At 39.4% G+C, this 26,600-nt stretch overlaps 1 protein-coding gene across 1 annotated transcript; it reads left to right on the top strand.

Annotated features, from left to right (window-relative positions):
* Positions 1-22,620: 22,620 nt before the first annotated feature.
* Positions 22,621-25,607, top strand: LOC119651768 (transcription factor glial cells missing-like). Its single transcript, XM_038055508.1, has 2 exons — positions 22,621-23,180; positions 23,943-25,607. Exons 1-2 carry the CDS (start codon positions 22,807-22,809, stop codon positions 25,093-25,095), a joined length of 1,527 nt encoding a protein of 508 aa, XP_037911436.1. The 5' UTR covers positions 22,621-22,806; the 3' UTR covers positions 25,096-25,607.
* The last annotated feature ends 993 nt before the right edge of the window (positions 25,608-26,600 follow it).

Here is a 26,600-nt window from a genome sequence, read left to right as displayed (position 1 = left end):
AAGCCCACAAAAATGATAAGGATCTCAGGTTCTTTAAAAGCCAGTAATTGCAGGTTTTGTGCTCATGCCAAACATCTTTTGTCAAATGAACTTCAGACAAAATTCTTGTAGATCGTCGAGATAATTGCGACTGTTACACAGTCATAAAAGAAGAAAAGAGGCGACAATGATCATTTGGAAGTGACTCCTTGGTGTGATTTGCCACCCCAGTTTCCGACGTCTCTATATTATTTCTGAAATCAGATAAGAGAACGCAACGGAAATCGTTGAAGGAACTGTCACCTCTCCGGTTTGCATCAAACAATTTTTCGTGGAAATAAAAAGAGGTGAGAGATTGCGTTAGATTTTTCGCACACATCCTTAATAATAGAACAAAAAATCTATTGTCCCTAAGATGTTTATTCATCGCTTTTGGGGTGAGGAAACGTCACACCGAAAGGATTTGAATGTGACTTGGTGGTCCCTCGGCCGTGCACAACCATGCGGCATCTACGCAGACCCTTATTTAAAATAAGTGTAACTTATGCTCTAACGTGACCTTGTTACAGTAGCGAAAATGTCATTTGTGAAAGCTCAGCGAAGGCTCCTGTCCTCGATGACACGTTTCGATGAATGTATCCATTTATCCTAATTGATCGCAGCGGTTAATTTAAACACGTACGCAAATAATGTTGGTATAAATGAAAACGATCCAACTTGACACAAATCACGTCGTAAATTTGAAGTTACTTTTGTTGTTTGTTTTCGGTAGCGTAGTGAAAGTCTCAAATTTGAAACACAATACGTTTGAGATATTCTCCTTTGTTATTCAGTGAAATTTTATTGACCGTCATATTCTATTTAAGATGTCATTACAATAAAATTCACAGCCTAGGACTACATTGGCATTGAAAAGAGGGATGCTTCCCATCAATACAGTTTTCCGAAGCAAGACTCAATGAAGTTCATGCGGGATGCTTCCCCTAAACTGTGCTAGTCCTACCACAATTCTTCCATAAGTACGAATGAGTCTATGCATAGAAATGACTCTCAATCGAATCTAATTAACGCAATCAACATAAATTGATTCAGAGCAGGGAGTGGTTATAGTAACTTCTATCTCGAATCTGATAGTGTTAGAGGTCGGATATTTTGTTTTTGTGGGTACTCATGGCATTCAGCAAGCAAGGAAATGCAACTATGCATTTGGAAATAGGGGAACCCGGGGCGAAGTAAAATTTAGAAATATAGTGTTGTAGAAATAACCACATCGCCTTGCCTATGTTGGGAAAAAAACTAATTACTAAACAACACTAATTTAGATGATCTATGAATTGAGAACTTAGCCAGAATTTCTTCGGCTAGGTGGCGCTGATGGTCTCAGTAGTGTCCATGTTAAGGTGTTTTTTTAAGGTTTTCTCTAAAACAAAACCTTACAAAACGATTCATTGTCTGTCTGCCTGTCACATGCATTTTTCTCCAAATCGGCCAAATCGATCTGATCGAAATTTGGTGGTCGTATGAGAGCAATAAAATCCCACGCTTACAATGGGTGAGGTGGAATTTAAAAGGGGCTCCCCATACATGCAAAGGGGAGACGTAACAATTTTTCCAGAGGATATAGTCGTGTGGGATATCAAATGAAGGATCTCGATTAGTACTTTCTGAAACTGATATTAGTTTTGGCGTGAGCTGTAAAGTTGTAAAGTGCGTGAGTAAGGCGTCAAAATGTGCATACTTAAAGTGAGACAGGATTGATTTTCGGAAACTACCAAACCCAAAAATCTTTAGTATCTGTTCTAGGTTAACTCCTCCACATTTGCTAATAATATTGAATCGCTAGTGTGTAGCGTATGAGATGCAGCGCTTTTCAGATCAATGTATTTGTATAAATGGCTTTGTAAAAAATAGAGGCAATTGAATTTTTATCTCTGTACACACGAAAGTATCATGCACTAATCGTTCATCACATAGGGAAACACAAACCTTTAATACCCGAAGCATCTAGTTTCTGATTTCTCCCCTTGTTGGTAGGCAGCAACTTCCTTCGAGCGTTCTGCGGGAGATGACTCAGTACGGAACCCTGTGGGATTCTTGCTGTGACAATGTCCTCCTTGATGGGTATCGTACGAAAACGTCCATTCAGAAATATAATTTTCAATCAGCTTTGTCAAGTACAAGGACTACGAGTTCTAGCGAATAGGTCCCCAATCCCTTTGCAACTGGGTAAATTAAACGCATTTTTGTGGCGCTATCATACAATGGACTTAACGACAACCAAAATCCTGTGATAGGTAATATCTCTTACAGATTACTCGTTTTTCCATCTTCGCCGTCGTGCTTGTAAGGCATATAGGAAAATGGAATGATGGGTGTATCGGTTGCTTATTGGGCTTCCGTAGCAGTGTTTACAGAATCAGACCTTTCTCGACAACATAATGCTAAAAACGCAACCGGTTTTCAATCTCGTTGCCCCGGGCACGATTCGTCATGGATGTTTGTGTTCATCTCTGTGTTGTCCCACAGCTATAGGCTTACAACTTCTTTTTCTTCATCCTTTGTCCCGTTGACAAGCGGGATCGGCTCGTCGTGATCGGTTTCGCCATTTGGCTCTATCCAATGCCTGATCTGGGTGCAGTCTCGAGACTTTTAAATCCCCATCTAGCGTATCAAACCACCATTGTTTAGGCCTGCCTTTTGGTCGTTTATCAACGACTTCGATGTTCAGACCAATCTTGGCAAGTGAATTCTCGTTAGCACGAATTGTGTCACCACACCATCGAAGACGCCTTTCTCGCAATTTTTCCACGATCGGTGCAACCCCATAACGATCGCCGATATCCTCATTTCGGATGTGATCTAAACGGGTGACGGCGGGACGGACGACATTGCGGTAAATTTTAGATTTGAGACGTTTGTTGATACCCCAGTTGTGGAACGCCACTTCATCCAGGTTGCGTTAATGCATGAAGCAATTTCATTACGCAGTTTTTCATTGGCTGACAGCGTTGACCCGAGCTATTTAAATCGCTCAGTTCTGGTCAGATCACTGCCGCTGACAGTGATTGTGCCTGTTTCATGGGGATCGGTCGTCAAAAATTCAGTTTTGTTTAAATTCAGTCTGAGACCGTGTTGCATGAGGCAATCATTCCATTTTTGAACATGTTGCTCGAGATCATTTTTGCTTTCAGATGATAGGAAAACATCATCTGCATAAAGCAGTGTGTAGATTGCTGGACGTTGGATATCCCATGTGACGGTGTCCATAACAAGAATGAAGAGGAGTGGTGAGAGAGCGCTTCCTTGATGAACACGAACAGAGACACGAAGCGGTTTTGATATACCCGCCATACTTCGAAATTTACTTTTCGGATCGTGGCGGAGGAATTGAAACCAGCGCACGAGTTCTTCTGCCGCTAAGTGCAGTCGTAAAGCATACCAGATGAGTTCGTGTGGCACACTGTCAAACGCTTTTTCTACATCCAGAAATGCAATATAAAGAGGGCGATGCTTCTCACGGTGTTTCTCCATGAGTAACCGTACAGGGTGTATTGCGTCAGTAGTTCCGCAATTTTTGACAAATCTGTTATTTCAACGATTTGGCGAATATGAGAAAGTAACCGGATCGGACGGTAATTTAAACATCCTGCTGCACTACCCTTCTCTTTCCATGTTGGAACGGTGGTACTTTCTTGCCAGTCAGATGGTGTTCTTCCTTCCTGAATAACCCGATTAAAGAATTCGCTAAGCCAGGGTGTTGGGTTCCGGCTCTTCGCTTTCCAGAGCTCAGATGCGACGTCGTCAGGTCCTGTGGCTTTCACCGATTTCATTCGTTTTACTGCCACCTCGACTTCAGTTACGCTGACAGTTAAGTGCTTGAGGGTTTAACGTGAGCACCTGTCTGGACGACTTAATCCCACGGTCTTCTTAAGACACGGCCCCGTGAGACAAGCAACAACGGTACCAGTCTATACCAAGTTCAAGGCTTAGCATTCAAATTGGTGGATGCAAGACATACCTAAATCTCTACCGAACTAAGGAGTACGGTACCCGTGTTGAAACGCAGCACCACGCTGAGGCCCGAAGGTCTCTTCTCGCTTGAGCATAACTACAACCCCCATGAAACTCTCACTAGGGGGCCAACCGCAGACAACCGAGCTGTACTCACATACAACGGGGGCTATCCCGGTTCCCATGGTACCAGTATACCCCTGGTAAGATTTCGTGATCAATTTGCCACTTCAGATGAGTTGTCTGCACGGGGTCTGATCACCCTAATTAGGCTTTTGGAGCATTCGCCTACTGCATTACGGCGGCAAACCAAAGTGAGTACAAAGTCTCCCGGTGCCACCACTATGCAGGTTCTCCTCGGTCACTTGGTTTTGGTTTGATCGACAGAGTTGCCGCCCCGTCTTCCTCACCGCCACCCCTGAGCACCAATTTGCGCTGACAGGTGGAATTGCTCCAAATGTCGCCAATGATTGTGAAAGTGGAGGATGAACAAATTAAAATAGTTATCGTTCCGATGCTTGTAGTTCTTCTAAATAAAAATAAAACTAGGTAGCTTTCTCCTACTAAAATATATTTTAATAGTTAATACTTAAGCTAGCTTAAGTACTGAGGAAGAGAGTAAGTAGATCTCAAAATACGTATCTACTAACTATTAAAATATAATGTAGTAGGAGAAAGCTACCTAGTTTTATTTTTATGAGCAAATTCTTCAGTTGAAATCATCATTCCAAAGCCAAGTATCTTGATGACCCCGAGGGTTGCAGAGGCCGCTTTGTGGATGGTTTCTTTCATTTGGTTCCATGATTCTTCCACATTCCTAATGGTCGGCAATCGTATGAGTGAGATCGTTTCTTCTTTCTTCTCACCAAATCGTCACCATTTAATGCGTCGCGGGCGGGTGCGTTCCTCACGCTGTTTTATCGGTGGCTTAATTCGCAGGACGGCAATCAACCGCCGACATTGCGGTGCGATGGTCTCAGAGGGAACGACTTTGCAATCAGTAACGGTGAGACAATCGTTTGATGAACCATGTATTCATAAGTACAAGGTCATGGGTGTCCGCAAAATCGATTATAAGCTCGCCAATGGTTACCGTCAGCCTTTCCACCCACATGACCATTAAGGACGCCGGCAATGATAATTTAGTCCTCAGCAGGCATGTCTTTTCATCGAGAAGTTGCTAGAAGGCATCTTGAGTATGTGGGTTACCAAAATAGAGGAGTTTATAGCCATTTTTACCGAGTTCGCGTTCAATGTCGCAGCTTTTGGCACCAGACCATCGGGTTTTTTACAGAGCGCAGATATCAATGCTCATTTTCCGAAGGGCTTTTGCGAGTTACTCCGTCTTTCCAGTTAGGGTATCAACATTTAGCGTGCAGACACGTATTTGTTTTGTTCGTTGTGTTCGGACTTACCTGCTTACGTCCTGATGCCGTCCATGAGTCAAGAACCCTTGCCCATTTCTCGACAGAACCGGAGCCCATTCTGCCGCGTCGAATGAGGTGGACGCCCTAGCATTTCTCCGAGGCTTATGACTCAATCCGATCATCATGTTTGAAACGACATTGTATGCATTTTCTTGGCAGGCCTGTCACCAAGAGAGATCAGGTAGGATTTAGCATAGTAGAATAACTCCAACTATACTCGATTTATTTCTTTCCCTGATCTTAGCATTTTATTTTTGTTTTACTGAGGATAGTACAGAGTACATTGCCTCAAACCCTCCTCCTTTACCTGGGCTTAGGACCAGCATACTATGTTAATAGCATGGCGGAGTTATAGGCTTACAACTTACAAAGCATTAACCAAAAGCAGAAACACAATTGAAAAAAACAAGCCAAACCAAAATACAAAAGGAAGGAAAATTAAGTTAATGGTTTAGAGACTGTTGGCTGCCAACAACCGTGCGCGGATTTCATCATCGTAGCTGTTATCGGTTATGATTTTCGACCCTAGATAGGAGAAATTATCAACGGTCTCAAAGTTGTAGTCTCCTATCTTTTTTCTTCCCGTTTGACTAGTGCGATTTGATGTTATTGGTTGGTTGGTTTTTGGTGCTGACGTTGCCACCATACATTCTTTCATTGATGTGCAGTCCACGATCTCGCGCCGCCTGCTCGATCTGGGTGAAGGCAGTTTGTACATCTCGGGCGGTTCTCCCATGATGTCGATATCGTCAGCATAGTTGGGTAGTTGGGTGGACTTAAAGAGGATCGCGCCCCCCGCATTCACCTCAGCATCACGGATCAACTGATGTCCATATTCCAACAGTTTTTCCATCGCTTGTCGCACAGAGAAAATCTGATATGTCACTGATTTGCCTGGAGTGAAGCCTCTTTGGTATGGGCCAATGAAGTTTTGGGCGCATGGAGCTATCCGACCTATCAAGATAGTGGAGAATATATTATAGATTTTAATCAGTAACGTGATATCTCTATAATTGCTGCACTGTGTGATATCTCCCTTTTTATGTATGGGACAGATAATGCCTCGTGGGCAGTCATCAAGCATTGATTCACTGTTCCTCACGTTGAGCACAAGCTGATTAACCACTTGGTGTAATTAGTCGCTTCCATATTTAACCAATTCGGCTGTAATTCTATCGACTCCTAGTGATTTATGATTTTGAAGCCGAAGGCAGTATTTGTCCGTCGTCTTCAGTTGGCGGGACCACCAACTCGCCGATGTTCTGGTTATTCAGTAGCTCATCAAAGTACTCAACCCATGACTCCAATATGGCCATTCTGTCGGAAACCAGATTTCACTCTTTGTCTCGGCAGGATGAACATACAGGTGTGTAAGGTTTCATCCTGATGACCTGTTTGTAAAACTTGCGCGCCTGGTGCGGTTGATCCCTGTACTTTTCGAATTCAGAAACCTGTTAGTTTTCCCAGACTTCCTTTTTCCGTCTGTAAACTCGCTTCTCCGCTCGTCGTAGTTCGTGATAAGTCTCCCCGCGTGCCCGCGTTCTTTGAGAATGCAACATTACTCGGTATGCAGCATTCTTCCGTTCCGTTGCTAGCTTACATTCATTGTCAAGCCAGCCGTTCCGACTCTGTTTGCGGCTGGGGTCAAGTCTGTTCGTGGCCGTATTTATGATAACGTTGTCCAGGTGATTGTGAAGACCATTTGTTATGCTTTGTTTTGCTGTGTAGTGGATGGCTTCAATGGGAAGGGATTCTGGGTGGTACTGTTATTCGAGCTCGGAGCACCATGCCAACGAGATTGTGACCCGGGTCTATATTGGCCCCGCTATATGTTCTGACATTTATCGAAGCTGAGAGGTGGGGGCGTTCGATCAACACGTGGTCAATTTGGTTGAAAGTGGTCTCGTCTGGAGAGGTCCACGTTTGTTTCTGGACTGCTCTCGACACAAACCAGGTACTTCCAACAACCATTTCGTGTGATACTGCTAATTGAATAATCCGTAAACCGGTATCATTTATATTTTAATGTAAGCTATGAAAGTTAACGCATCGCCTGAATACGGGCTTCGTCGCTACTTGGCTGTTAAAATACCCAAGTATGATTTTTTTTCCGACTCTCTCTATATTTCTAAATTTGCCTTGCAAACGCTGAGTGCCTAACCGTTCGCGTATGTTTTCAATGCCAATAAAAGCATATACTATGTACTATTTCACCTCATATTTAAAAATTATTTAATGATGTACCAAAACGATTGTTTTAGCCTCCACTTCCTCTACGTATAATTTTCAAATTCCATGAATTACTTGTAGGAATTAAATTTTCAAAATGGAGAAAAACTGAAAGCCCTAACATAGCCTAAACATGTGCGTATGTATTTGTTGAAACATATCGCTAGTGTCCCCTTTGGTTCAAGCATTTTCTTTCAATTAATTTCAATTTAAAAGGTCCCCCTTTTCTTTCAAATTCTGTGACTACGTTCGAAATATCCTTCTTATTTTCAGAAATGCCGTTCGACGAATTATTTTGTTTCATCATATATGCCTCTGAAACCGCAGTGCCACACACATACGTAAGTATGGTGCACAAGTATAGTTTATTTGTATAAAGCCCGAGGGAGACTTCGGTAGTAGGCGAAAAGTAGAAGTTAATTGATATTGAATAATTGTTAAAAAATATACTCACTTCCCCCGTCAAAAATATTAATGTTCCAGAGGAGTATTTTCATGGAATCAGTTCAATGAAATTGAGTTTGCAGTTTGCAGGATTACAAGTCGCAGTAGTTTTAATAGAAATGAGTAGGTTATACATAATGTGGGCCCTTTCTCCAGTCTTTTAAAACCCTGTGTACGTGCATTCCGAGGCAATGTAGTGTTCTAAAACAACTAGCGAGTGCTTGTTTCAGTACCTTCGAGATTGAAATTGTCCGGTATTTGGAGAAAGATTCTGTTTGGTTCAATGACGCAGCTATTCCAATTCCCTTCGGGTATATACAACAAGTAGATAATTGTGAACGCAAAAGCAGTTTGTACCTTCAATTCTAGATGAAAATTAATAGTAAAGTGTAAATGTTGATTCTAAAAATATCAATGTAACAGCAGAGTAGAATTCACAGAATTGCTAGGCAAAGCAGTTGAACTGACGACGGCGGGAAATATCAGAAATATCTCACCAAATTAATTGTATTAGCAGAGGAACTGTTATGTCAATTCGAATTGCTTTTGCAACAAATTAGTCCTGAGAAGCAGAAAAAGGCTTTCCTATTAAGTTGGGCATTACCAACTAAATTGAGATTGAAATGAAAATAAACAGGCTGAGTAGATTATTTCTTTGATTATTACTCCTGATGCAAACAATACGCATTTCTTTATTACTTCGCGTCACAGCTGTAATACGTTTTAAACTAAGAAGTCTACTGCAGTTATTCCATGTTTTTTAAGGTTTTGTGTGAATGGTGACGGTGTCTGTCTGTCCGTCTGTCCGTCTGTCTGTCTGTCTGTCTGTCTGTCTGTCTGTCTGTCTGTCACACCCGATTTATTCGGAAACGGCTGGACCGATTGTCACGAAAATTGGTGAGAGTATGTAATCTGGTGTTCCCTTTACATGCAGTGAGTGGCGCCATTTTGCGTTAAGTTTAAGGGGGGGCTCTCCGTACATGTGAATGGAGGGTGCAAATTTTTTTTTCACAGAATGTAGCCAAGTAGGGTATCAAATGAAAGGTCTCAATTAGTACTTTTCGAATCTGGTTCAATATTTGATATTAGATGAAACATAGGGGAGTAAGGGTTGAAAATATGACCCACAAAAAGTGTAACAGGTCTCGTTCTCAGAACCTATCCAACCGAAAAATCTGGGAAAAATCACAGTGGTGCATCTCTATGAAATCTAGGCCTCAAAATATATCCGGTTCCGATATCTGTACAAATAAAGTTAATAATAGTATATTTCCACATTTTAGAAATTTACCCGGCACCCCCCCCCCCCCCCCTTATGTTCATCCCAGAAATACAAAATTTGGCAAGAGTGTAACGAAGAATATAATGCACAGTTTGGTCAAGTTTGAAGAAAATCCAACTATTATTAACAAAGTTATTGGGGGTGAAACTTTACAATTTTTTGTGAATTTCGTGCACTCTACAACCCGGATGACGTCATCATCACATATCAATTCGTCAATACCACAACGAAATGAATTTTTATGAATTGGGTCCCAGACAATTATTTTGTTTTAGTTTTTTAGTTATTTGTCAACCAGACATGTGTATATGTAGGTATATAATATATGCGTGCTAATGAACTTTGCGGCTAGTGCCTAATTCAGATAGATATAAGACGTAAATCGGAAATATGGGTACGATCAATTTATATACGTGCATATATGTGTACAGTATTCGGAAATAGGCAGTTTGTTTGTTTAGGTTGAGCGTAATATCTATGGCTGTAATATGTACGTATGTCTCGTAGTTTGGAAAAATATGCAGGATTATGTTGGATTTGTAGCTATATACGGACAGAGAAATGTGCGTCTCTTACATAAGATGAACACAAAACCTTTATACCCGAAGCGCGAGCTTCCGGTATTCCGACTTGTTTCAGTCCAGTCGACGGTTCCACGTACTGAGTTTCTGAGGGAGATGCGGCCACGTTTTTTCGCAATCAAGATTTGCAATTTAATTTCTCCCAAAGTAAAGTTGGCACTTACATACATACTTATATACATACAATATTTTTGGCTTAAAACTGGAAATGATAATGAATATATCAAAAACATTTTGCGCTAGTCCCACCGAAACGAGCGGATGCGATCCATTTTAACCTAGTACATAAGCTACATATAATGAGTTTTCAAAGATTTTATGAATATGTCACTAACCTTATATAAGAGTGGCGTGACTGGATGTCGGACTGTTGCCCTCTACGGTCCTGAGTGTTGGCCGACTATAAAAGAAAATGAACAGCGTCTTGTGGTAATGGAGACAAAGATGTTGCGTTGGACTAGTGGGGTGACACGTTTTGATCACATGCGCAATGAGAATATCCGCGATCGTTATGGGGTTGCATCGATCGTGGAAAAACTGCGAGAGAGGCGTCTTCGTGCTAACGAGAATTCACTGGCTAAGATCGGTCTGAACATCGAAGTCGATGGTAAACGACTAAAAGGCAGGCCAAAACAACGGTGGCTTGATACGCTAGATGGTGATCTAAAAGCCTCGACAAAGGGACAAAGGGGCAAAGGCTGAAGAAAAAGGAGAAGTAACTGGATGTCGGATACCAGTTGACTCAGCTTTTAATGAGTACCTGAATCAAATCAGGGTAATAATCATGGGTGAGCGCAAACCTGATTACATATAGTGTGCTTCCTGTAGTATCCCGTTACGGTCTTGAATGAAAGGCTCTCACGCACTTGAAGGCCCAGATCCAATTGAATTGTCGCGCGAACGATTATTATTATTATACATACAACATATGTGTAAGGGCAAATACCCGAAAAAATCAAGAGAGATGAAAGTCATTTTGAAAGTGTCCTATTCAAAGCATCCAGAGGCTTTTATTGGACAAATTAAAAGGTTTGTTACTATGGTGTCTAATTTTGTAGATTATTTCTGGGAGACGCGTGGAGGGCTTATATCGATCAGTCACCAGTTTGGTTTGGTTTTGTGGATAGTCGTGTAGCCCTCAACTTGAGAGGGTGTTGTTGAAGCTTCCATTGGCTAAGTCTATGTCTCTTCGTTTTCATAGGTGTTCCATTGAATAGGTGAGAACTTAAATATATATTTCCGATATTTCAAAAAGTTTGCAGATTTGTTCGTTAGTGCTTCAATTTCACATTCTCTAGAAAGGTACTCGACCATCTATATAATTATAGAAGAGTGACCTGATGAGAACTAGTAGTATGATTTAATCGAAATCGGAGTTTGCCTGAAATTATAATCCTTACCACACCATTGAGAATACTCCAAGGCTCTCTACTGTTTGGATTAACTAGTCGGAACATCCAGTGAAAATGTTTCGCGTTGTAGTCTTCCGCATCTATTAATCTATTGCACAAGTGTGTTTCAGAGATGATTATGATATCTATATCTATTTTGTTGTATTAAGAAAGAATTCCAATTGGAGTTGGGTGTTAGTTTATACCATTTGCATTCCCTTATCATTTACAGAGTAAAGTTGAATCATTTGCTGATTGATTGTGGCTTAATACTTGCATCATTGTTTGCATGAAATCCGCGCACGGTTGTTGCAGCATATTTCAGCCTGCAAAAACTCTTACTGTACAAGGCTATGATCTTGCCAGTCCTCATGCATTCCTCGAAGACTCGGGTTCTAAGCAAGAAGAATTGCAAACTCTTGGCCGCATTCGAGAGAAGAATCCTCCGAAGAATCTTTGGCCACCTACATGAGGATGGACCATTCCGTAGCCTATATAACGACGAAATCTATGAGCGATACCATGACCAATAGGTTACAGTGGGCGGGTCACTTAATCTGTATGGATGAGGATGATCCAACCCGGAAAGTCTATCAGGGCAATGTCTATGGTAGAAAAAGAAGACGAGGCAGACCCTGCCTTAGATGGAGCGATGGGGTAGGTCAGGACACCAGACAGCTTTTAAGGATATAGGTCCACCACCCGGCGCAAAACCGGGATGTCTACCGGCTACCGGGTGTTGCGCCGTTGATGATGATGATGATCATTGTTTGCAAAAGATTTATGAATTGGTTTAGAGATTTCGAGAATGGCATGACCAAACAAATCAATATTTGTGCATTAAAACTATGTATATTACGCGATAAAATTAGCGCATTTCTTTCAACATATCATGTACTGCAAAATTCATATTGAATCTATTTCTGTTAAATTATTAATTTACAAAATCTAGTACAGGTCGGCATCTCTGCTCAACTTGACAATATTCTCAATTTTCTGGATCATTGATATATTTCAATAAATCCATTTAATTCAGTAAGGTTTCAATAAGGCTCATTAGTTTCTTTTTAAGGTTTTGTGTAAAACAAAACCTTATTAAAATCGATTCAATGTCTGTCTGTCTGTCTGTCTGTTTCACGCATTTTTCTCCAAAACGGCTAACCCCGATCCGAACGAAATTTGGTGGATAGATGGGAACTATGAAATCCCACGCATGCAGCGAGTGGCATACATGCAAAGGGGGGATTCAAAATTTTTTTTAACCGGATATAGTTGTGTAGTTTTGGCATAGATTGCAAAGTGCATGAGTAAGGAGTCAAAATGTACGCATTTGAAGTGAGACAGGACTCATTTTCGGAAACTACCTAACCTAAAAATCCGAAAAAAATCAGGGTGGTGCCCCTAGATGAAATCTAGGCCTCAAAATATGCCCCATTCCGATATCTGCTCAAATAAACTTACTAATAGTATATTACTACTTTTTAGAAATTTTGCTGAAAAGCCCCCCTTAAATTCATCTTAGCACTTCTGAATTTTCTACCGGCATAGGGAACAATATTTCGTATATATGTGCTAAATTTCATGGAAATCAGGGAATTAACGCCAAAGTTATATCAGTTCAAACTTACCAATTTCGCGCGAATTTACTGCTTCCAAAGCCATGCAAATCAGATGCTGACGTCATAATTACCCGGAATAATTGACATTCGCGTGGAATATTAAAGTCGCATTTATGAAGAATCTACTTATCTGTAGCCCTTTTTAAGATTTTGTGTAAAACACTTATGTGAAATCTAATCTTCAGAGATTTCCTATTCCGGTATCTGCTTAAAAAATTTACTAATAGTATATTATCAACTTTTAGAAATTGACTAGAAAACTAGAGACATAGAGGACAGCCTCGTGCATACACATACCAAGTTTCATGAAACTCCAACTATTATTGGGAAAGTTATAGCAGTTCAAACTTATCAATTTCGTGCTAATTAACAGCATCCTAAGCCATACAAATAAGATGCTGACGTCATAATTAACGAGAATAATTGAAATTCGAGTAAAATATTAAAATTCCATTCAAGAAGAATCTAATTCTCCCTAGCCCTTTTTAAGGTTTTGTGTAAACACAAAACCTTATTAAAATCGGTTTACCGTCTGTCTGTCTGTCTGTCTGTCCGTCTGTCTGTCTGTCTGTCTGTCTGTCTGTCTGTCTGTCCGTCACACGCATTTTTCTCGGAAACGGTTGCAGCGATTGACACCAAATTTGGTAAAAAGGTGGGAACTGTGAACGCTCACGCATACAGTGAGTTACATCCTGTTACATCGAATTTAAGGGGGGTCCCCATACATGCAAAAGGGAGGTGTAATTTTTTTTTTCATCAAATATAGCCATGTGGGGTATCAAATTAAAGGTCTCAGTTAGTACTTTTCGAAAACGGTCTTAGTTTTGACATTTGTTGGAAAGGTGGGGAGTGCGGGGGGTTGAAAGTGACCACTCCTTTACGGGGGCCATTCTCAGAAACTACCCAACCGAAAAATCTGAAAAAAATCAGTAGGCTGCCACTATATGGTGCCTGGGCTCCGAAATACCTTCCACACTGATATCTGCACAAATAAAGTTAATAATAGTATATTACTATAATTTTTAGTAATTCGCTGCGAAACCCCCCTTAAGTTCATGCTAGGACCACAAAATTTCGCAACAATATAGGGTGTAACATAGAGCATGATGTTACCAAGTTTGGTGGAAATCGCACTATTGCTAACAAAGTTATAATACGTCAAAGTTGTCGCTTCTTTGCAAATTCAAGGCTATAAATGTCAATATCATCCGAAAGTGGATATTCTCACATAATATTGTATATGCATATATTACGTGCTACGTACTAAGAAATGCACAAAACCTTTCGTACCTGAAGCGTCCAGCTTCCGGTTTCCCGACTTGTTTATATTTGATGTTGGTTAAATTGTTGGCATTTGCTAATAATATTAAACTCAGAGTGTGAAACGTATGAGGTTGACTATTTCAATACAGGGCTTTCCATCAAATGATTTATTTAAATTACTTTCTAAGAAATAGATGCCAACAGAATTTTTAACTATGTGACACGGAACTGTCTGGCTCATCGCTCCTCACATCTTCCTCTTTTTCTTCAGCCTTCAGTTCACAAGCGGGGTCGGCTCGTCGTGATCGGTTTCGTCATTTTATTTTATCAAATGCCTGATCAGGATGTAATTGCGAGACCTTCAAATCCCCATCCAGTGTATCATGCGACCATTGTTTTGGCCGGCTTTTTGGTTGCTTACCATTGACTTCGATGTTCTGACCAATACTGGTTGTTGAATTCTCGTTAGCGTGAATTACGTGACCACACCATCGAAAACGCCGCTCTTGCAGTTTTTCCACGATCGGTGCAAACCCATGTCGATCGCGGATATTCCCATTTCAGACGTGATCAAAACGTGTCACGCCACCAGTGCAATGCAACATTTTCGTCCCCATTACCGCAAGATGTCGTTCATTGTCCTTTATAGTCAACACTCAAACTATAGAGAGCAACAGACGGACGACATTGCAGTAAACTTTAGATTTGGGACGTGCGCTGATACGTCGATCACAAAGAAAACCAGTTCTGGAATGTCACTTCATCCAGGTGGCGTTAATGCTTGAAACATTTCATTACGCAGTTCTCCATTGGCTGGTAGCATTGACTCGAGATATTTAAATCGCTCAGTTTCAATGGCAATAATCTGCCCCTCCAGATATTTAAATCGCTGAGTTCTAGCAATGGTGGTAACCTGCCCAGAACTGGGCGATTTAAATATCTCGGGTCAATGCTATAAGCCAATGGAGAACTACGTTATGCTCCTCACATAGGGAAACACAAAACCTTTTATACCTGAAGCGTCAAGCTTCCGCTTTCCCGACTTGTTTTTTTCTTTCCTCATTTTTAGAAGAAAGCTCACACATCTCAAATGGTGGGGCCACTGCCTATAGAAAGGAGTGGACCAAAGTTCCCAATACTGTTTTAGTTGAAAAATGGGTCACAGTAAATCGGAATTGTAAATTGCGTTCTTTGATGGAACGAACTTGAACAATTGAGAGTTTCGAATTGAAACTGAATGAAACGAAGGAACCAATAGAAAATAGTGTTCCCTCAGATCGAGCAACAAGAGAAAGGTAATTCGGAACACTTCGTAAAAATGTCCGCAAAACATGTCACAAATTAACTAAAGAATCTTTGATAAATACTGAAAGTACGCAAAAGATATGGAAAAAAGATTCCACGTATGGAAAATCCTTTCCAGTTATTTTTACAGAAACCTCTTCTATGTATGGAGTTATGGAGTTCGATATAAAAACGACACACTGAGAAGGAGGATTTATTTCTACAAATTTAATGAACAAATACAGATTTTGTCTACTGCAGTTACTGCAAAATACTTGGAAATAAATGAATGGAATGCAAAAATTACTAGAGAAAACCGAAAACATAAGCATCATAAATGCCGCTGCAGTAAGGGTTCATTTCGGTCAGAGCTTCAGATTCTGCTCAGTATACGCCACAAACAAATATTATTACTGTAAGTGTGAATTGGACCATTTTCGACAAAGCAAGATGTATGTTGCACAATTTTGCCAGGCTGACAAGCCTTTCTCGTCGGAAAATCCCCGAAGAAAAGCTCGACTCAGAAGCATTCGAATGTTACTTCCTTGCATATTGTCCAAATGGAAAGATGTTAACTTTGATTAAACTTTTCTTTGAATAACTTCCAGAAACTATACAGTGAGGAATAGATTCCCATTTGAAGTGAAAAACCATAAGAAAAAGGAAATAAATCGGAATACCGGAAGCTGGACGCATCGGATATAAACATTTTGTATTCATCTGTGTATTTAGCGAAAATTTAAAATATTCTCATATTGAAGACATAAATATTATACTCATTCGATACAAAAAAACATTACCTACTACCGAATACTGATCATGAACATCTATGCATCCAAATCGACCGTATATATCTGAATATTTCAACTTTACTCCGCACACAAAAACATCTACATACATTTCATATATATGTATATTTAGGTGATTTGATTAACGCAACTTCATTAGCATGTACAAATTTCAGTAGTATATAACTCCATATGTCTGCTTCGGATAATTGATACTAGTAGACAAAAAACTAAATAAAGCTAAAAAAAATAAAACAAGGTGTTTCCGTGCGCCCCCCACCTCTGACTCAAAATGTTTTTCTGAACTTAAGGGGACCTCCCTCCAGATAAATTACTAAAATATTGGTAATATACCATCAATAACTGTATTGCAGATATGGAAACAAAATGTATTTTGATGGTTAAATTTCGTATAAATGCACCATTCTGATTATTTTCTGAATTTTCGGTTGGATAGGTTCTGAGAACGAACCTGCTTCACTTTTTGGGATTCACATTTTGTGTCCTGCATATATAGGGAACCCCATATACAAAAAATGGCACCTCCTGGTGTATGTAGCGGGGCGTAGAGAATTGGTGCACATACTTCCGATTTACTTCGTGCACAAAAGCATACATATGTACATATACAGTGCGTATACTGAATAATGCTGGTTGAGGTTTCATCTATCTGAATTAGGCAATACCCCTAAGCTTCATTACATTAAATATATAAATGATCAAAAAACTAAACCGAAATGTTTGCCTGCGACCCCCATTCATGTGAATACACGTCATACACATTTTAGAATGCTCGAAATGCACATAAAATGAGAAAGTTTCACCTTTTATAACTTTGTTAATAGTAGTTGCATTTCCATCAAACCACAGCTATGCCTTATGTTATCGTTTATACCACTGCCAAATTTTGTACTTCTAGCTTGAGTTTAAGGGGGGTTACCGGCTAAATTTCTAAAATATGCTAATATACAATTATTGATTTTATTTGGGCATATATGGAAACAGGATGTATTTTGATGCCTAGGTTTCGCTTAGATACACCACTGTGATTTCTTTCATATTTTCCGGTTGAAGAACGGTTCGGTCTGAGAACAAGACCTGTTACACTTTTTGAGGGTCATATTTTGAGCCCTCACTCCCATACTTTTCAGCCGATATCAAATAGACCAGTTTCGAAAAGTACTAATTGAGCCCTTTCGTCTGATACCCTATATGGCCATATTCTGTGAAATCAAATACTGCGTCGCCCTTTCGCACCCCCCTAAATTCAACACAACACGGCAGCAATGCTATATATAAAGAGATTCACAGATCACACGTTCTCAACAAATTTCGTAACAATCGGTCCAGCCGTTTCCGAATAAATTGGGTGGGACGGACGGACAGACAGACAGACGAACAGACTGACATGGAATCGATTCTAATCTGCATGTACATGTAGGCCGACCGAGTTGTGGAAACGCAAACATTTGACGATAACAACATACATCAATTTCGATAAAATCGAATTGAGAAGAATGGATGGCTTGCAAAACAAATACAAATGGAGATTCATCTGCACAAGAGTACATTGAAATTCACCCCTTCACACGAAAGAAAACGATCTGTAGAAAGTGGCTCTTCAGAGCCTTGCAAGTTGGAAATAAATTCATTAGAAAGGTACTTATCGTTGACAATACCTGCAAGTAGCAAGCAATGCTCAGAGTTCCACATTACAGTCTTGAAAAAAATGAAAATGTTCCTGGGAATAAACATTCAACCATGAGTAAAGAGAGAATTAGACTCGAGCCAAACAAATTAATTTAAATGTTGCTTATGCGCTTTGGTGATCAATACGGATCAATATAATCCACTCTCGCTGTGAATCTGACATCAAATCCTAAAGCAAAGGTTCAAGTTCATACCGAGAATTCGCATTAAATGTCAGAACTGAGATTTGAAAAGTACTAATCGAAACCCACATGGCTATATTTAGTGAAAAAAAAGAACACCCCTTTTGCATATATGGGGCATGCTCTTAAATTCAAGACGGAACGGTTTAACCCACTGAATGCGTGTGCATACAGTTCCCAAATTCGCACCAGATTTCGTGGCAATCGTTATAATCCTTTCTGAGATTTTAATAAAGTTTTGTTTTACACAAAACCTTAAAAAGGGCTGACGAGAAATAGCTTCTTCATATTTTTATATTAATTTTATTTATTTAATATTTCGCTCGAATGCCAAATATCTTCGTTAATCATGACGTCAGCATCTCCTTTGCTATAATCCATCCTAATAGTTGGATTTCCAAGAAACTTTTCAATATTTTGTTGGATACTATACTCTATGGTGTAGTATTTGAATTTGGTACTCCTGTGATGAACACATTTGCACCCTTTATTCGTGGATTTTGCAGTCTACTGCAAAATGAAAACCTGTTGTGACAGTATAATTGGGACCTTTCATTTGATACCTCACATGGGTACATCCGGTGGAAAAATGTGCACATCCCCCGTTTTGAATGTATGGGGAAAACTTTTCAAATGGAAGATGGTCAAAATGTCTTAAGGGGTTATTCAATTGTTGTTTGCATAGAAAAACATCTAAAAAATAGATTTAACCCAATTTTTCACATTGACGCGACTGTACCCAATTAAACTTAGATAAAAATTTCAAATTTTGGAAATTCAGGGGAATATTTTTGATAAAAACTACGACAAAAACTTGCCAAAGTTCCAAATTTAAAATGTATGGCCAAAAACAGAAATTTTTTGTTAAATTGGATATAATTCGCTTGGAAAACGCGTGAACTACACTGCGCGATTCGTTCACTTTGCGTTGTCTAGCTGCAATATCTGAATACTGCGCCAGTCATTTTGTCTTTTATTTTTTATTCCAATGAAATCCAGATTTTAAAAACTAAATAAAGACGCAGGTAATTTTACGTCAGCAGTTTTGATAATTTCTTCTTGAAACCCTTTTTCAGGCGTTTACCAATAGAATAACGCCTTAAGACATAAAACCAAATTAAGACGTTTTCAGAATCGATTTTTTTATTACATAAATTGTTAACTTAACTATATGCTGCCAAAATTTCAAAGCGAAATTTGTGTTCTTTTAGATTTTATGGGCGTAGAACCAAGTGCTTGTCGGACACAGGCCCCGGCCCTGGCCCGAGGGAGCAGGATGTAGTCGCTTTATGTCCTTATGTAATCTTGTAGCGCAATGTAAATAGCGTTTTTGTAAATACCTGGCGTCACTCCTTCATACAAGTGCATTCCTATTCGTTGTAACTGTATTTTGTTAGAAATTAAGAGTGAAAAAAGGTCCTTATATCCTACGAACGACTTATTAAACAATTTTTTCTCAAAACGTCGCTTCTCACATTTGCGGGAATCCTAACTCAGAAAGTAATAAACTGATCATTACGAAATTTCGGAGGTATGATTCTTTATAAAACTGTCAAAAATATTAACCATCATTTGGGATATAATTTTTTAAGGGTGCCTTCCTTGCAGTATTTTTAAAACAAGTGATGAACATTGAATTCGTTTTGCAACTGCAAAATTTTTGATTTTGATTATTTTCACCCGCATTCAGGTTCATCTTCTTAGAAAATAAGTTAGTAAACCAAAATTAAAAGCTTTTTGGTTTCAAATAAAAATTGGGGTCGCTACAGGTCCCGCTGCTGGAGGACTCTCGCTATGAACTATAATAATATAATATGGCGCAATTTTTTTATTCTTAGCTCAAATTTACAAAAAAAAAAATCTTAACAGTTGTTCGGAATATGACTAATGTAATGTCCAAATTTGATTGAATTGCAATTATCTTTTTTCTAATAAAAAAGAAATCCGAAAACATACGTGAAAATATGCCTTCTAATGAGGTTTCCCCCCGGAAACCGGAAGCAAGACGCTTCAGGTTTTGTGTATTTCTTTTATAAAGAGATCTGAGTCTGCATTTGTCCCATTAGTAGGTAGCACGTAATATATGCATATATTATGTGAAAATATCCACTTTCAAATGATATTGACATTCATAGTCTTGAATTTGCAGAGAAGCGATAGTTTGTATAACTTCGTTAGTAATAGTGCGCTTTTCACCAGGAACATGCTCTCTGCTGTAGACAACATTACTGCAATTTCGTGATTCTAGGGTGAACTTAAGGGCGGTTTTCCTGTCAATTACTAAAAATTAGAGTAATTTACTATTATTAACTTTATTTGAACAGGTATCCGTATGGAGGCTATTTCGGCAGCCCCCTGATTTTTCGGTTGGGTAGTTTCTGAGAATGGGTTCGTTAAAAAAATGACCACTTTCAACCACAACGCACTCCCCAATTTTCCAACAAATTTAAAAACTAAGACCGGCTTCGAAAAGTACTAACCGGGACCTTTAATTTGATACCCCACATGGCTATATTTGATGAAAAAAATGTACACTCCCCTTTTGCATATATGGAGACTCCCCTTAAATTCAACGTAAAAGGATGTAACTCACTATATACGTGAGCGTTCACAGTTCCCACCTTTCTACCAAATTTAGTGTCAATCGCTACAACCGTCTTCGAGAAGAGTGCGTGTGACGGACAGACAGACAGACAGTAAACCGATTTTAATAAGGTTTTGTGTTTACACACGGAGGCTGGACGCTTCAGGTACCAAAGTTTTTGTATATTTCTTAGTACGAAACACGTAATATATGCATATATTATGTGAGAATATCCACTTTTCGATGATATTGACATTCATAGTCTTGAATTTGCAAAGAAGCGACAACTTTGAGTATTATAACTTTGTTAGTAGTAGTGCGATTTCCCCCAAACCTGGTGAGATCTATGCTCTATGTTATATCCTATGTTGTTGTGTATTTAGTGGTACTAGCATGAACTTAACGGGGGTTTTGCAGCCAATTACTAAAAATTATAGTAATATACTATTATTAACTTTATTTGTACCGATATAAGTATGGAAGGTATTTCGGAGCCCAGGCACTATTTAGTGGCAGCCTCCTGATTTTTTTTTCAAATTTTTCATTGTGGTAGTTTCTGAGGATGGCTTCCTTAAAGGAATGATCAATTTCAACCCCCCGTACTCCCCACCTTTCCGAAAATGTCAAAACTAGGACGGGCTTCGGAAAGTGTCAATCGCTGTAACCGTCTCCGAGAAGAGAGAGACAGACGGACGGACAGACAGACGGAAACCGATTTGAATAAGGTTTTGTGTTTACACAAAACCTTAAAAATGACAAATAATGAACACTTTAGATTACCAGAGATTGAAATTTAAAAATTAAATACTAGACAACTATCTGAAAGCTAAAACGAAAAACTACTGTATCCTAGTATTTTTATTTAATATTGTATTGCATGTGTTGTAATCGCTTAATGAAATTTTATAATTTTATCAGAATATTCTGTCACGGTCGCATTCAGTTAAAATTGATGAGGGAGTTGGTGTAGAATGGTTCTGAATATTCCACAATTCTTTTCAAATACTTTTAATATAGACCGATTTGGGCAGTATACATATATAAATATATATGTATCCATTCGTTCTTATACACGTTTTTCGCATTAGTAAAATGTGTTCAGGACTATCTTCAACCTGTGGTACATAGACATGACAAAGAAATTTCGAAGAACAAAAATACAAGCAAATGACCCCAAAACCTTTCCTTTTGTTATCTGCAAATAAATTTGGTACAATTTAACAGCCAAAAACTAAAACAACCAAAAAAAACTTAATTGCAAGAAACTATATACCTCTTTGTATCGTTGTTGCAAAAAGGAAAATCTGTATTGTAACGTAAAAGACAGGAATTATATTTAAAGCATTTTCCAGTCAGGTAAACCTCAATAATTGGGTTTAGTTACATTTACTGCCTCCGGAGTAGAATTTTCTTGCATCAGAAGACAGTGGGAAGGGAATTTACTGAGCACCTACATAAGGCAAGAAACGGAAACATGCCGTATCTTTTATCTGACAATGATTATCCAACTCACGCCCTTACATTGGTGTGAGTGAAAACTTGGATATTATCCGCCAATCCTGGATGAGCTCTCATCGCTCCCACCATAAAACCATGTACGAAAATTCCAGTATATAGAAGAGGGTTCACTTTCACTAGGGTTATCCAAAATGGAATGGGCGGGGTTAACGTGAAAACCTTTACCTGGTATTGTACTCATCTTGGCCTGTAGACGACGCACACTAGACGCAGGGGCACGGAGCGATTCTCGTTGCAAATGGTAGTTCCCTTCGGCGACCAGTTTTGGTAGAGTTGAGACATTGCAGAGGACTTTGGGAAGGTAGAAGAACTTGGATGCGTCGAGAGGAGCAGAAACCTCTTCAGTAGAGATTGCGCATTCGTTTGCTTCAGACGTAACCGTGTCGTGAGTGGATTGCACCAGGAGTTAAGTGTTTTGATTCTGCTCTCGTGGGTTGTTAGTTGGTTATTCAAATTTGATTACTGACGAAACGGAGCGCTTGTAATATTAATACTTGAAAATAAAGACTGGAAAATGGTGATTATAAGTTCGACACCGCCGTCACACGACGCGGACACTGTACCAACCAAATCACGTGTAAATATAGACTGGGATATAAATGATTCTATTGTCCCAATTGTGAGTGAATTTGATGATTTTTGTGAATGGGCCAACGGCCATTGTCGTTTAGTGTACTCAAGTTCAAATGAGGATGCTAAGAAACATGCTTCCGGCTGGGCTATGCGCAACACTAATAACCACAATGTGAACATTTTGAAAAAAAGTTGTCTAGGAGTCCTTCTCTGCAGCGCAAAATGTCGCCTGCCGAATGGTGAACGTGTTCATTTGCGACCAGCCATCTGTGACAAGGCAAGGAGAAAGCAGCAAGGAAAACAATGTCCAAATCGGTAAGTCTCGGGGATAATTGATGTAGTTTGTGAGTGGACAAATCGAAAGGAAAAGCTTAAATAAGGAAAAATATTCTCTAATTTGAACTGAATATTCAAAGTTTTACCAACTTCTCTATTCGAGTAAAATCGTTCTCCATTAACGCTGCTTAAATTAAGTTTCCGCTGCAATTTACACTTATTTTAATTAATTCCTTGTATGTGTATGATGTATCTCCCTTAATTTTCCTTCACTCAGGTCTACAAAGGTAATCAATAATATAAGTGTACGAAGTGTACTATGAAAACACAACACTTAAGTAATTAGAATGCAATAGTTTCTAGACATAAATTGCACACAAATACCCTTAACTGTATACAAAAAATTATTATCGATGATAAGATGTTAATGTGATACGAAGGTAATTATCCACAATAATTGCAGAAGAACAATTCTAAATTTACATAAATCCGTCGATTGTATACATATGTATATTCGAAAATTGCATGTCCGTCATGCATCAAGTTATAAAAAAAAGTTATAATCCTCATTTCACAAATGGTGCACTGGTATTACAATCGCTCACCATGTAGTTTGATATAGATGTAAAAATTCTGAATTCCAGAATGCCCATGTTGCAGGAAACTTTTGGAAGCGACCTTTTTCTGCTTTTCGTCCACTCTTAGAAGATTCTCCGCTTTCTTCGGTATACTCTAAAATATGAATTTGTTTGAAAAGGTAAAAGTAACATTATATAATCATATTTTCTTTTAAAATTTCAGAAATTGTACTGGACGATTGGAAATCCTTCCATGTCGCGGTCACTGCGGCTATCCTGTTACCCACTTCTGGCGACAGGCCGGCAATGCAATTTTCTTCCAAGCAAAAGGAACCCACGATCATCCCCAGCCAGAAGCTAAGGGATCGAGCGAAGCCCGGCGTGCCTTAGGTGGCGGTCGCCGGATTAGAAGTCTTGCGGTCATGCTTGCCCGGGATGCAGCTCTAAATAACAAATTATGTACACTTCGCGGTACCAAACGCAACGCAAACTCTATCCCGAAAACAGATGATTCTACATTCATAACCCCAATTCATAAGAAAAAATGCATTTGCACGGAATCCAACTGTTCTTGTCCGAGCCATAATAATAATTATGTGGGATATCCCACTGAAATGGGATTTTACGCATGGAATCCTAGTGAAAATTACTTATATGCAACAGGGCACCATGCCGGAGAACAGATATTTTCAGGATATGATGAACATTTTTCGAATGGCACTCCAAACAATGTGCAAGGCATACAATATGTGAACCCCGCCAATACTGGCTTCTCTTCCATGCAAAATACCTACTTTCATCCAAATGATGTACAAACTGATGTGAAGCCAACGGGGCCGTCGCTTCCAAGTTGTATCTCTGAAATAGAAAGCAACAATGCTCAAAATAGTAAGTGGTTTCCGGAACACTGCAAATATGAAAGTTGTGACGATACATCAAGTTTAACGAGTAGTTCGAGTATCTACGAGGAATTCTACTACGCCCCGATTCAGCCTAATCATGGAACTGGTCAATCAAATCACGTACAACACTATGCTCCGAACAACTGCAACTATGAATCTTTGGGAACCTACTTTGAACAGACCGACGGGAGTTGCGTTTACTCCACGGTCAACTCCTACGAAAATTCTACTCCAGCTTCGAATCACTCAGCACCAGCAGCGTCACCCCATAACACCGAAGCCGTCCAAAATTACTCCAACAGCGAACACCTCGAAATGTACAATGGAGCTCAATTTCAGATCAATGGGAGCGCTAGTCCTGATTTTTATTACAGTAATAGTGGAAAAGATGTATGGAATATTTCCGTTGATGCACAGGCATACCAACACACTTTCCAGATACCATCCTCGGAAAGTGTGGCAAACGTTTATTAAGCCGCGGCAGTTCAAAGCCGGGCTTAGGAAATATAGGATTTACCCATAGACAAGTTACTTCACTGTGAAAAGACTGTAAATAATGCTAAAAGTATATTAGCTTAAGCTCGGTATTATCAGTATGGTCGTTGCGTTGAAGAGGTTCTCCGTAGGTCCATAGAACATTTTCTTCAGATACTTGTTAAATTTTCGTTCGTTTCTAGTCACTATTTTTCTATTGAATACATATGTTTTTCGAAAGTAAAACGAATGTAACTATTTCAAGGTTTTATAATAATAAGATTGTTACTATTACGAAAGGTTTGTGAAGATATTTTTACTTCCGTGTTGAATATTTTGATTGGAAGAAGAAAGATAAAAAGGATAAGAATGCTTAGGAATCCGGAGAAAGACAATCGCGGAATATATTTATCACAAACTCCTTCCTTCCATGTACAACTAGTAATTTATACAATAGTTCAGATCTAAGTTTTGTAGGAGGTCAAGTTTTTAAAGACTTATTGTTTGAAAATATGTGCTTATTTCGATATGTTACTTATTTCTTAATAAATGTACAAAATTAACTCAGAAAACTGCCTCTAATTTTCCCTGCCCATTCATAGTAAATCCCAAAGTTAAACAAGAGTGTTGACCAAGGATAAAAAAATTCACTCCTCTGTTCAATAACCCCAGGCGCAAGATTAAGCCCGCCATCCACGTACAGTTCGGCCTATCAGCTACGCTTGATTAGTTCACATTTGACCGGCGGCAGTAACGTGAATAGGATATAGTTGGTCTGTCAGTTTTGACGGCCGGTGATTGAATGAAAAATGATTCGCCCAACCGGCCAGCCATGCTAGTTTAGGATGTGAACGAGGATTTTATATTTGTTTAGGCTCTGAGCGAGACGAGAATTTGATAGATATTTTTATCGCCTGTGAACAAAGCTCACGCACAAAGTTTTCTTAAATTTGAATTTCAACGCTCTCCATGTTTAGAGTTGACCCAATGATGTTGCGGCTTGCCGGTAGGTGGATGATGCATTCAATTTAACTGGTGGCTGGGTATATTGCGGGCTCTTCCGGCGCAGGCCAAACTGTATGTGGATGGCGTGCTTTGAATATCTTTCATTTCAATCTATAGTTTCTTCTACCAGAATGACGCGTCCTCTAGTTTCGGAATTTTATAGCCAGTCTGCCGTCCGTGTCAACAAAGTTCTACCCAAGTTTTCGTCGTTTCCCCGGTAAGCGCCTTCGTTGAACCTTTCCGTACACTGTATTTATTACTCATGTTTTTTAAGCTGATTGCAGCCGGTTTCACTTTTTGGCTGACTGGGAACCTTACTCCGAGTCTATGGCTTACTGGATGGCCGCTATAATATATGGTGTAGTGGCTCTCCCCAGGAAACCGGTCCCTGCCCATCACATCTTTTGTTACGCTGTGACATCAAGCTTATATTGGGCCATGATATCTTCCGACTACTTGGCAGCGCCTATTTTGTACGAGGATGCACATTCCAAAAGAAA

The sequence above is a fragment of the Hermetia illucens genome, chromosome 3, assembly GCF_905115235.1.
Source record: "Hermetia illucens chromosome 3, iHerIll2.2.curated.20191125, whole genome shotgun sequence".
In the NCBI taxonomy this organism is placed as follows: domain Eukaryota; kingdom Metazoa; phylum Arthropoda; class Insecta; order Diptera; family Stratiomyidae; genus Hermetia; species Hermetia illucens.
The sequence above is the reverse complement of the archived record's forward strand: the minus strand, read 5'-3'. Positions and strand labels throughout refer to the sequence as shown.

Bases quoted from the DNA above. Each gene is read 5' to 3' on its own strand.
- LOC119651768 (XM_038055508.1), top strand. From the start codon at position 22,807: ATGGTGATTATAAGTTCGACACCGCCGTCACACGACGCGGACACTGTA. The intron at 23,181-23,942 runs GTAAGTCTCGGG...TTAAAATTTCAG, and splicing joins GGAAAACAATGTCCAAATCG to AAATTGTACTGGACGATTGG.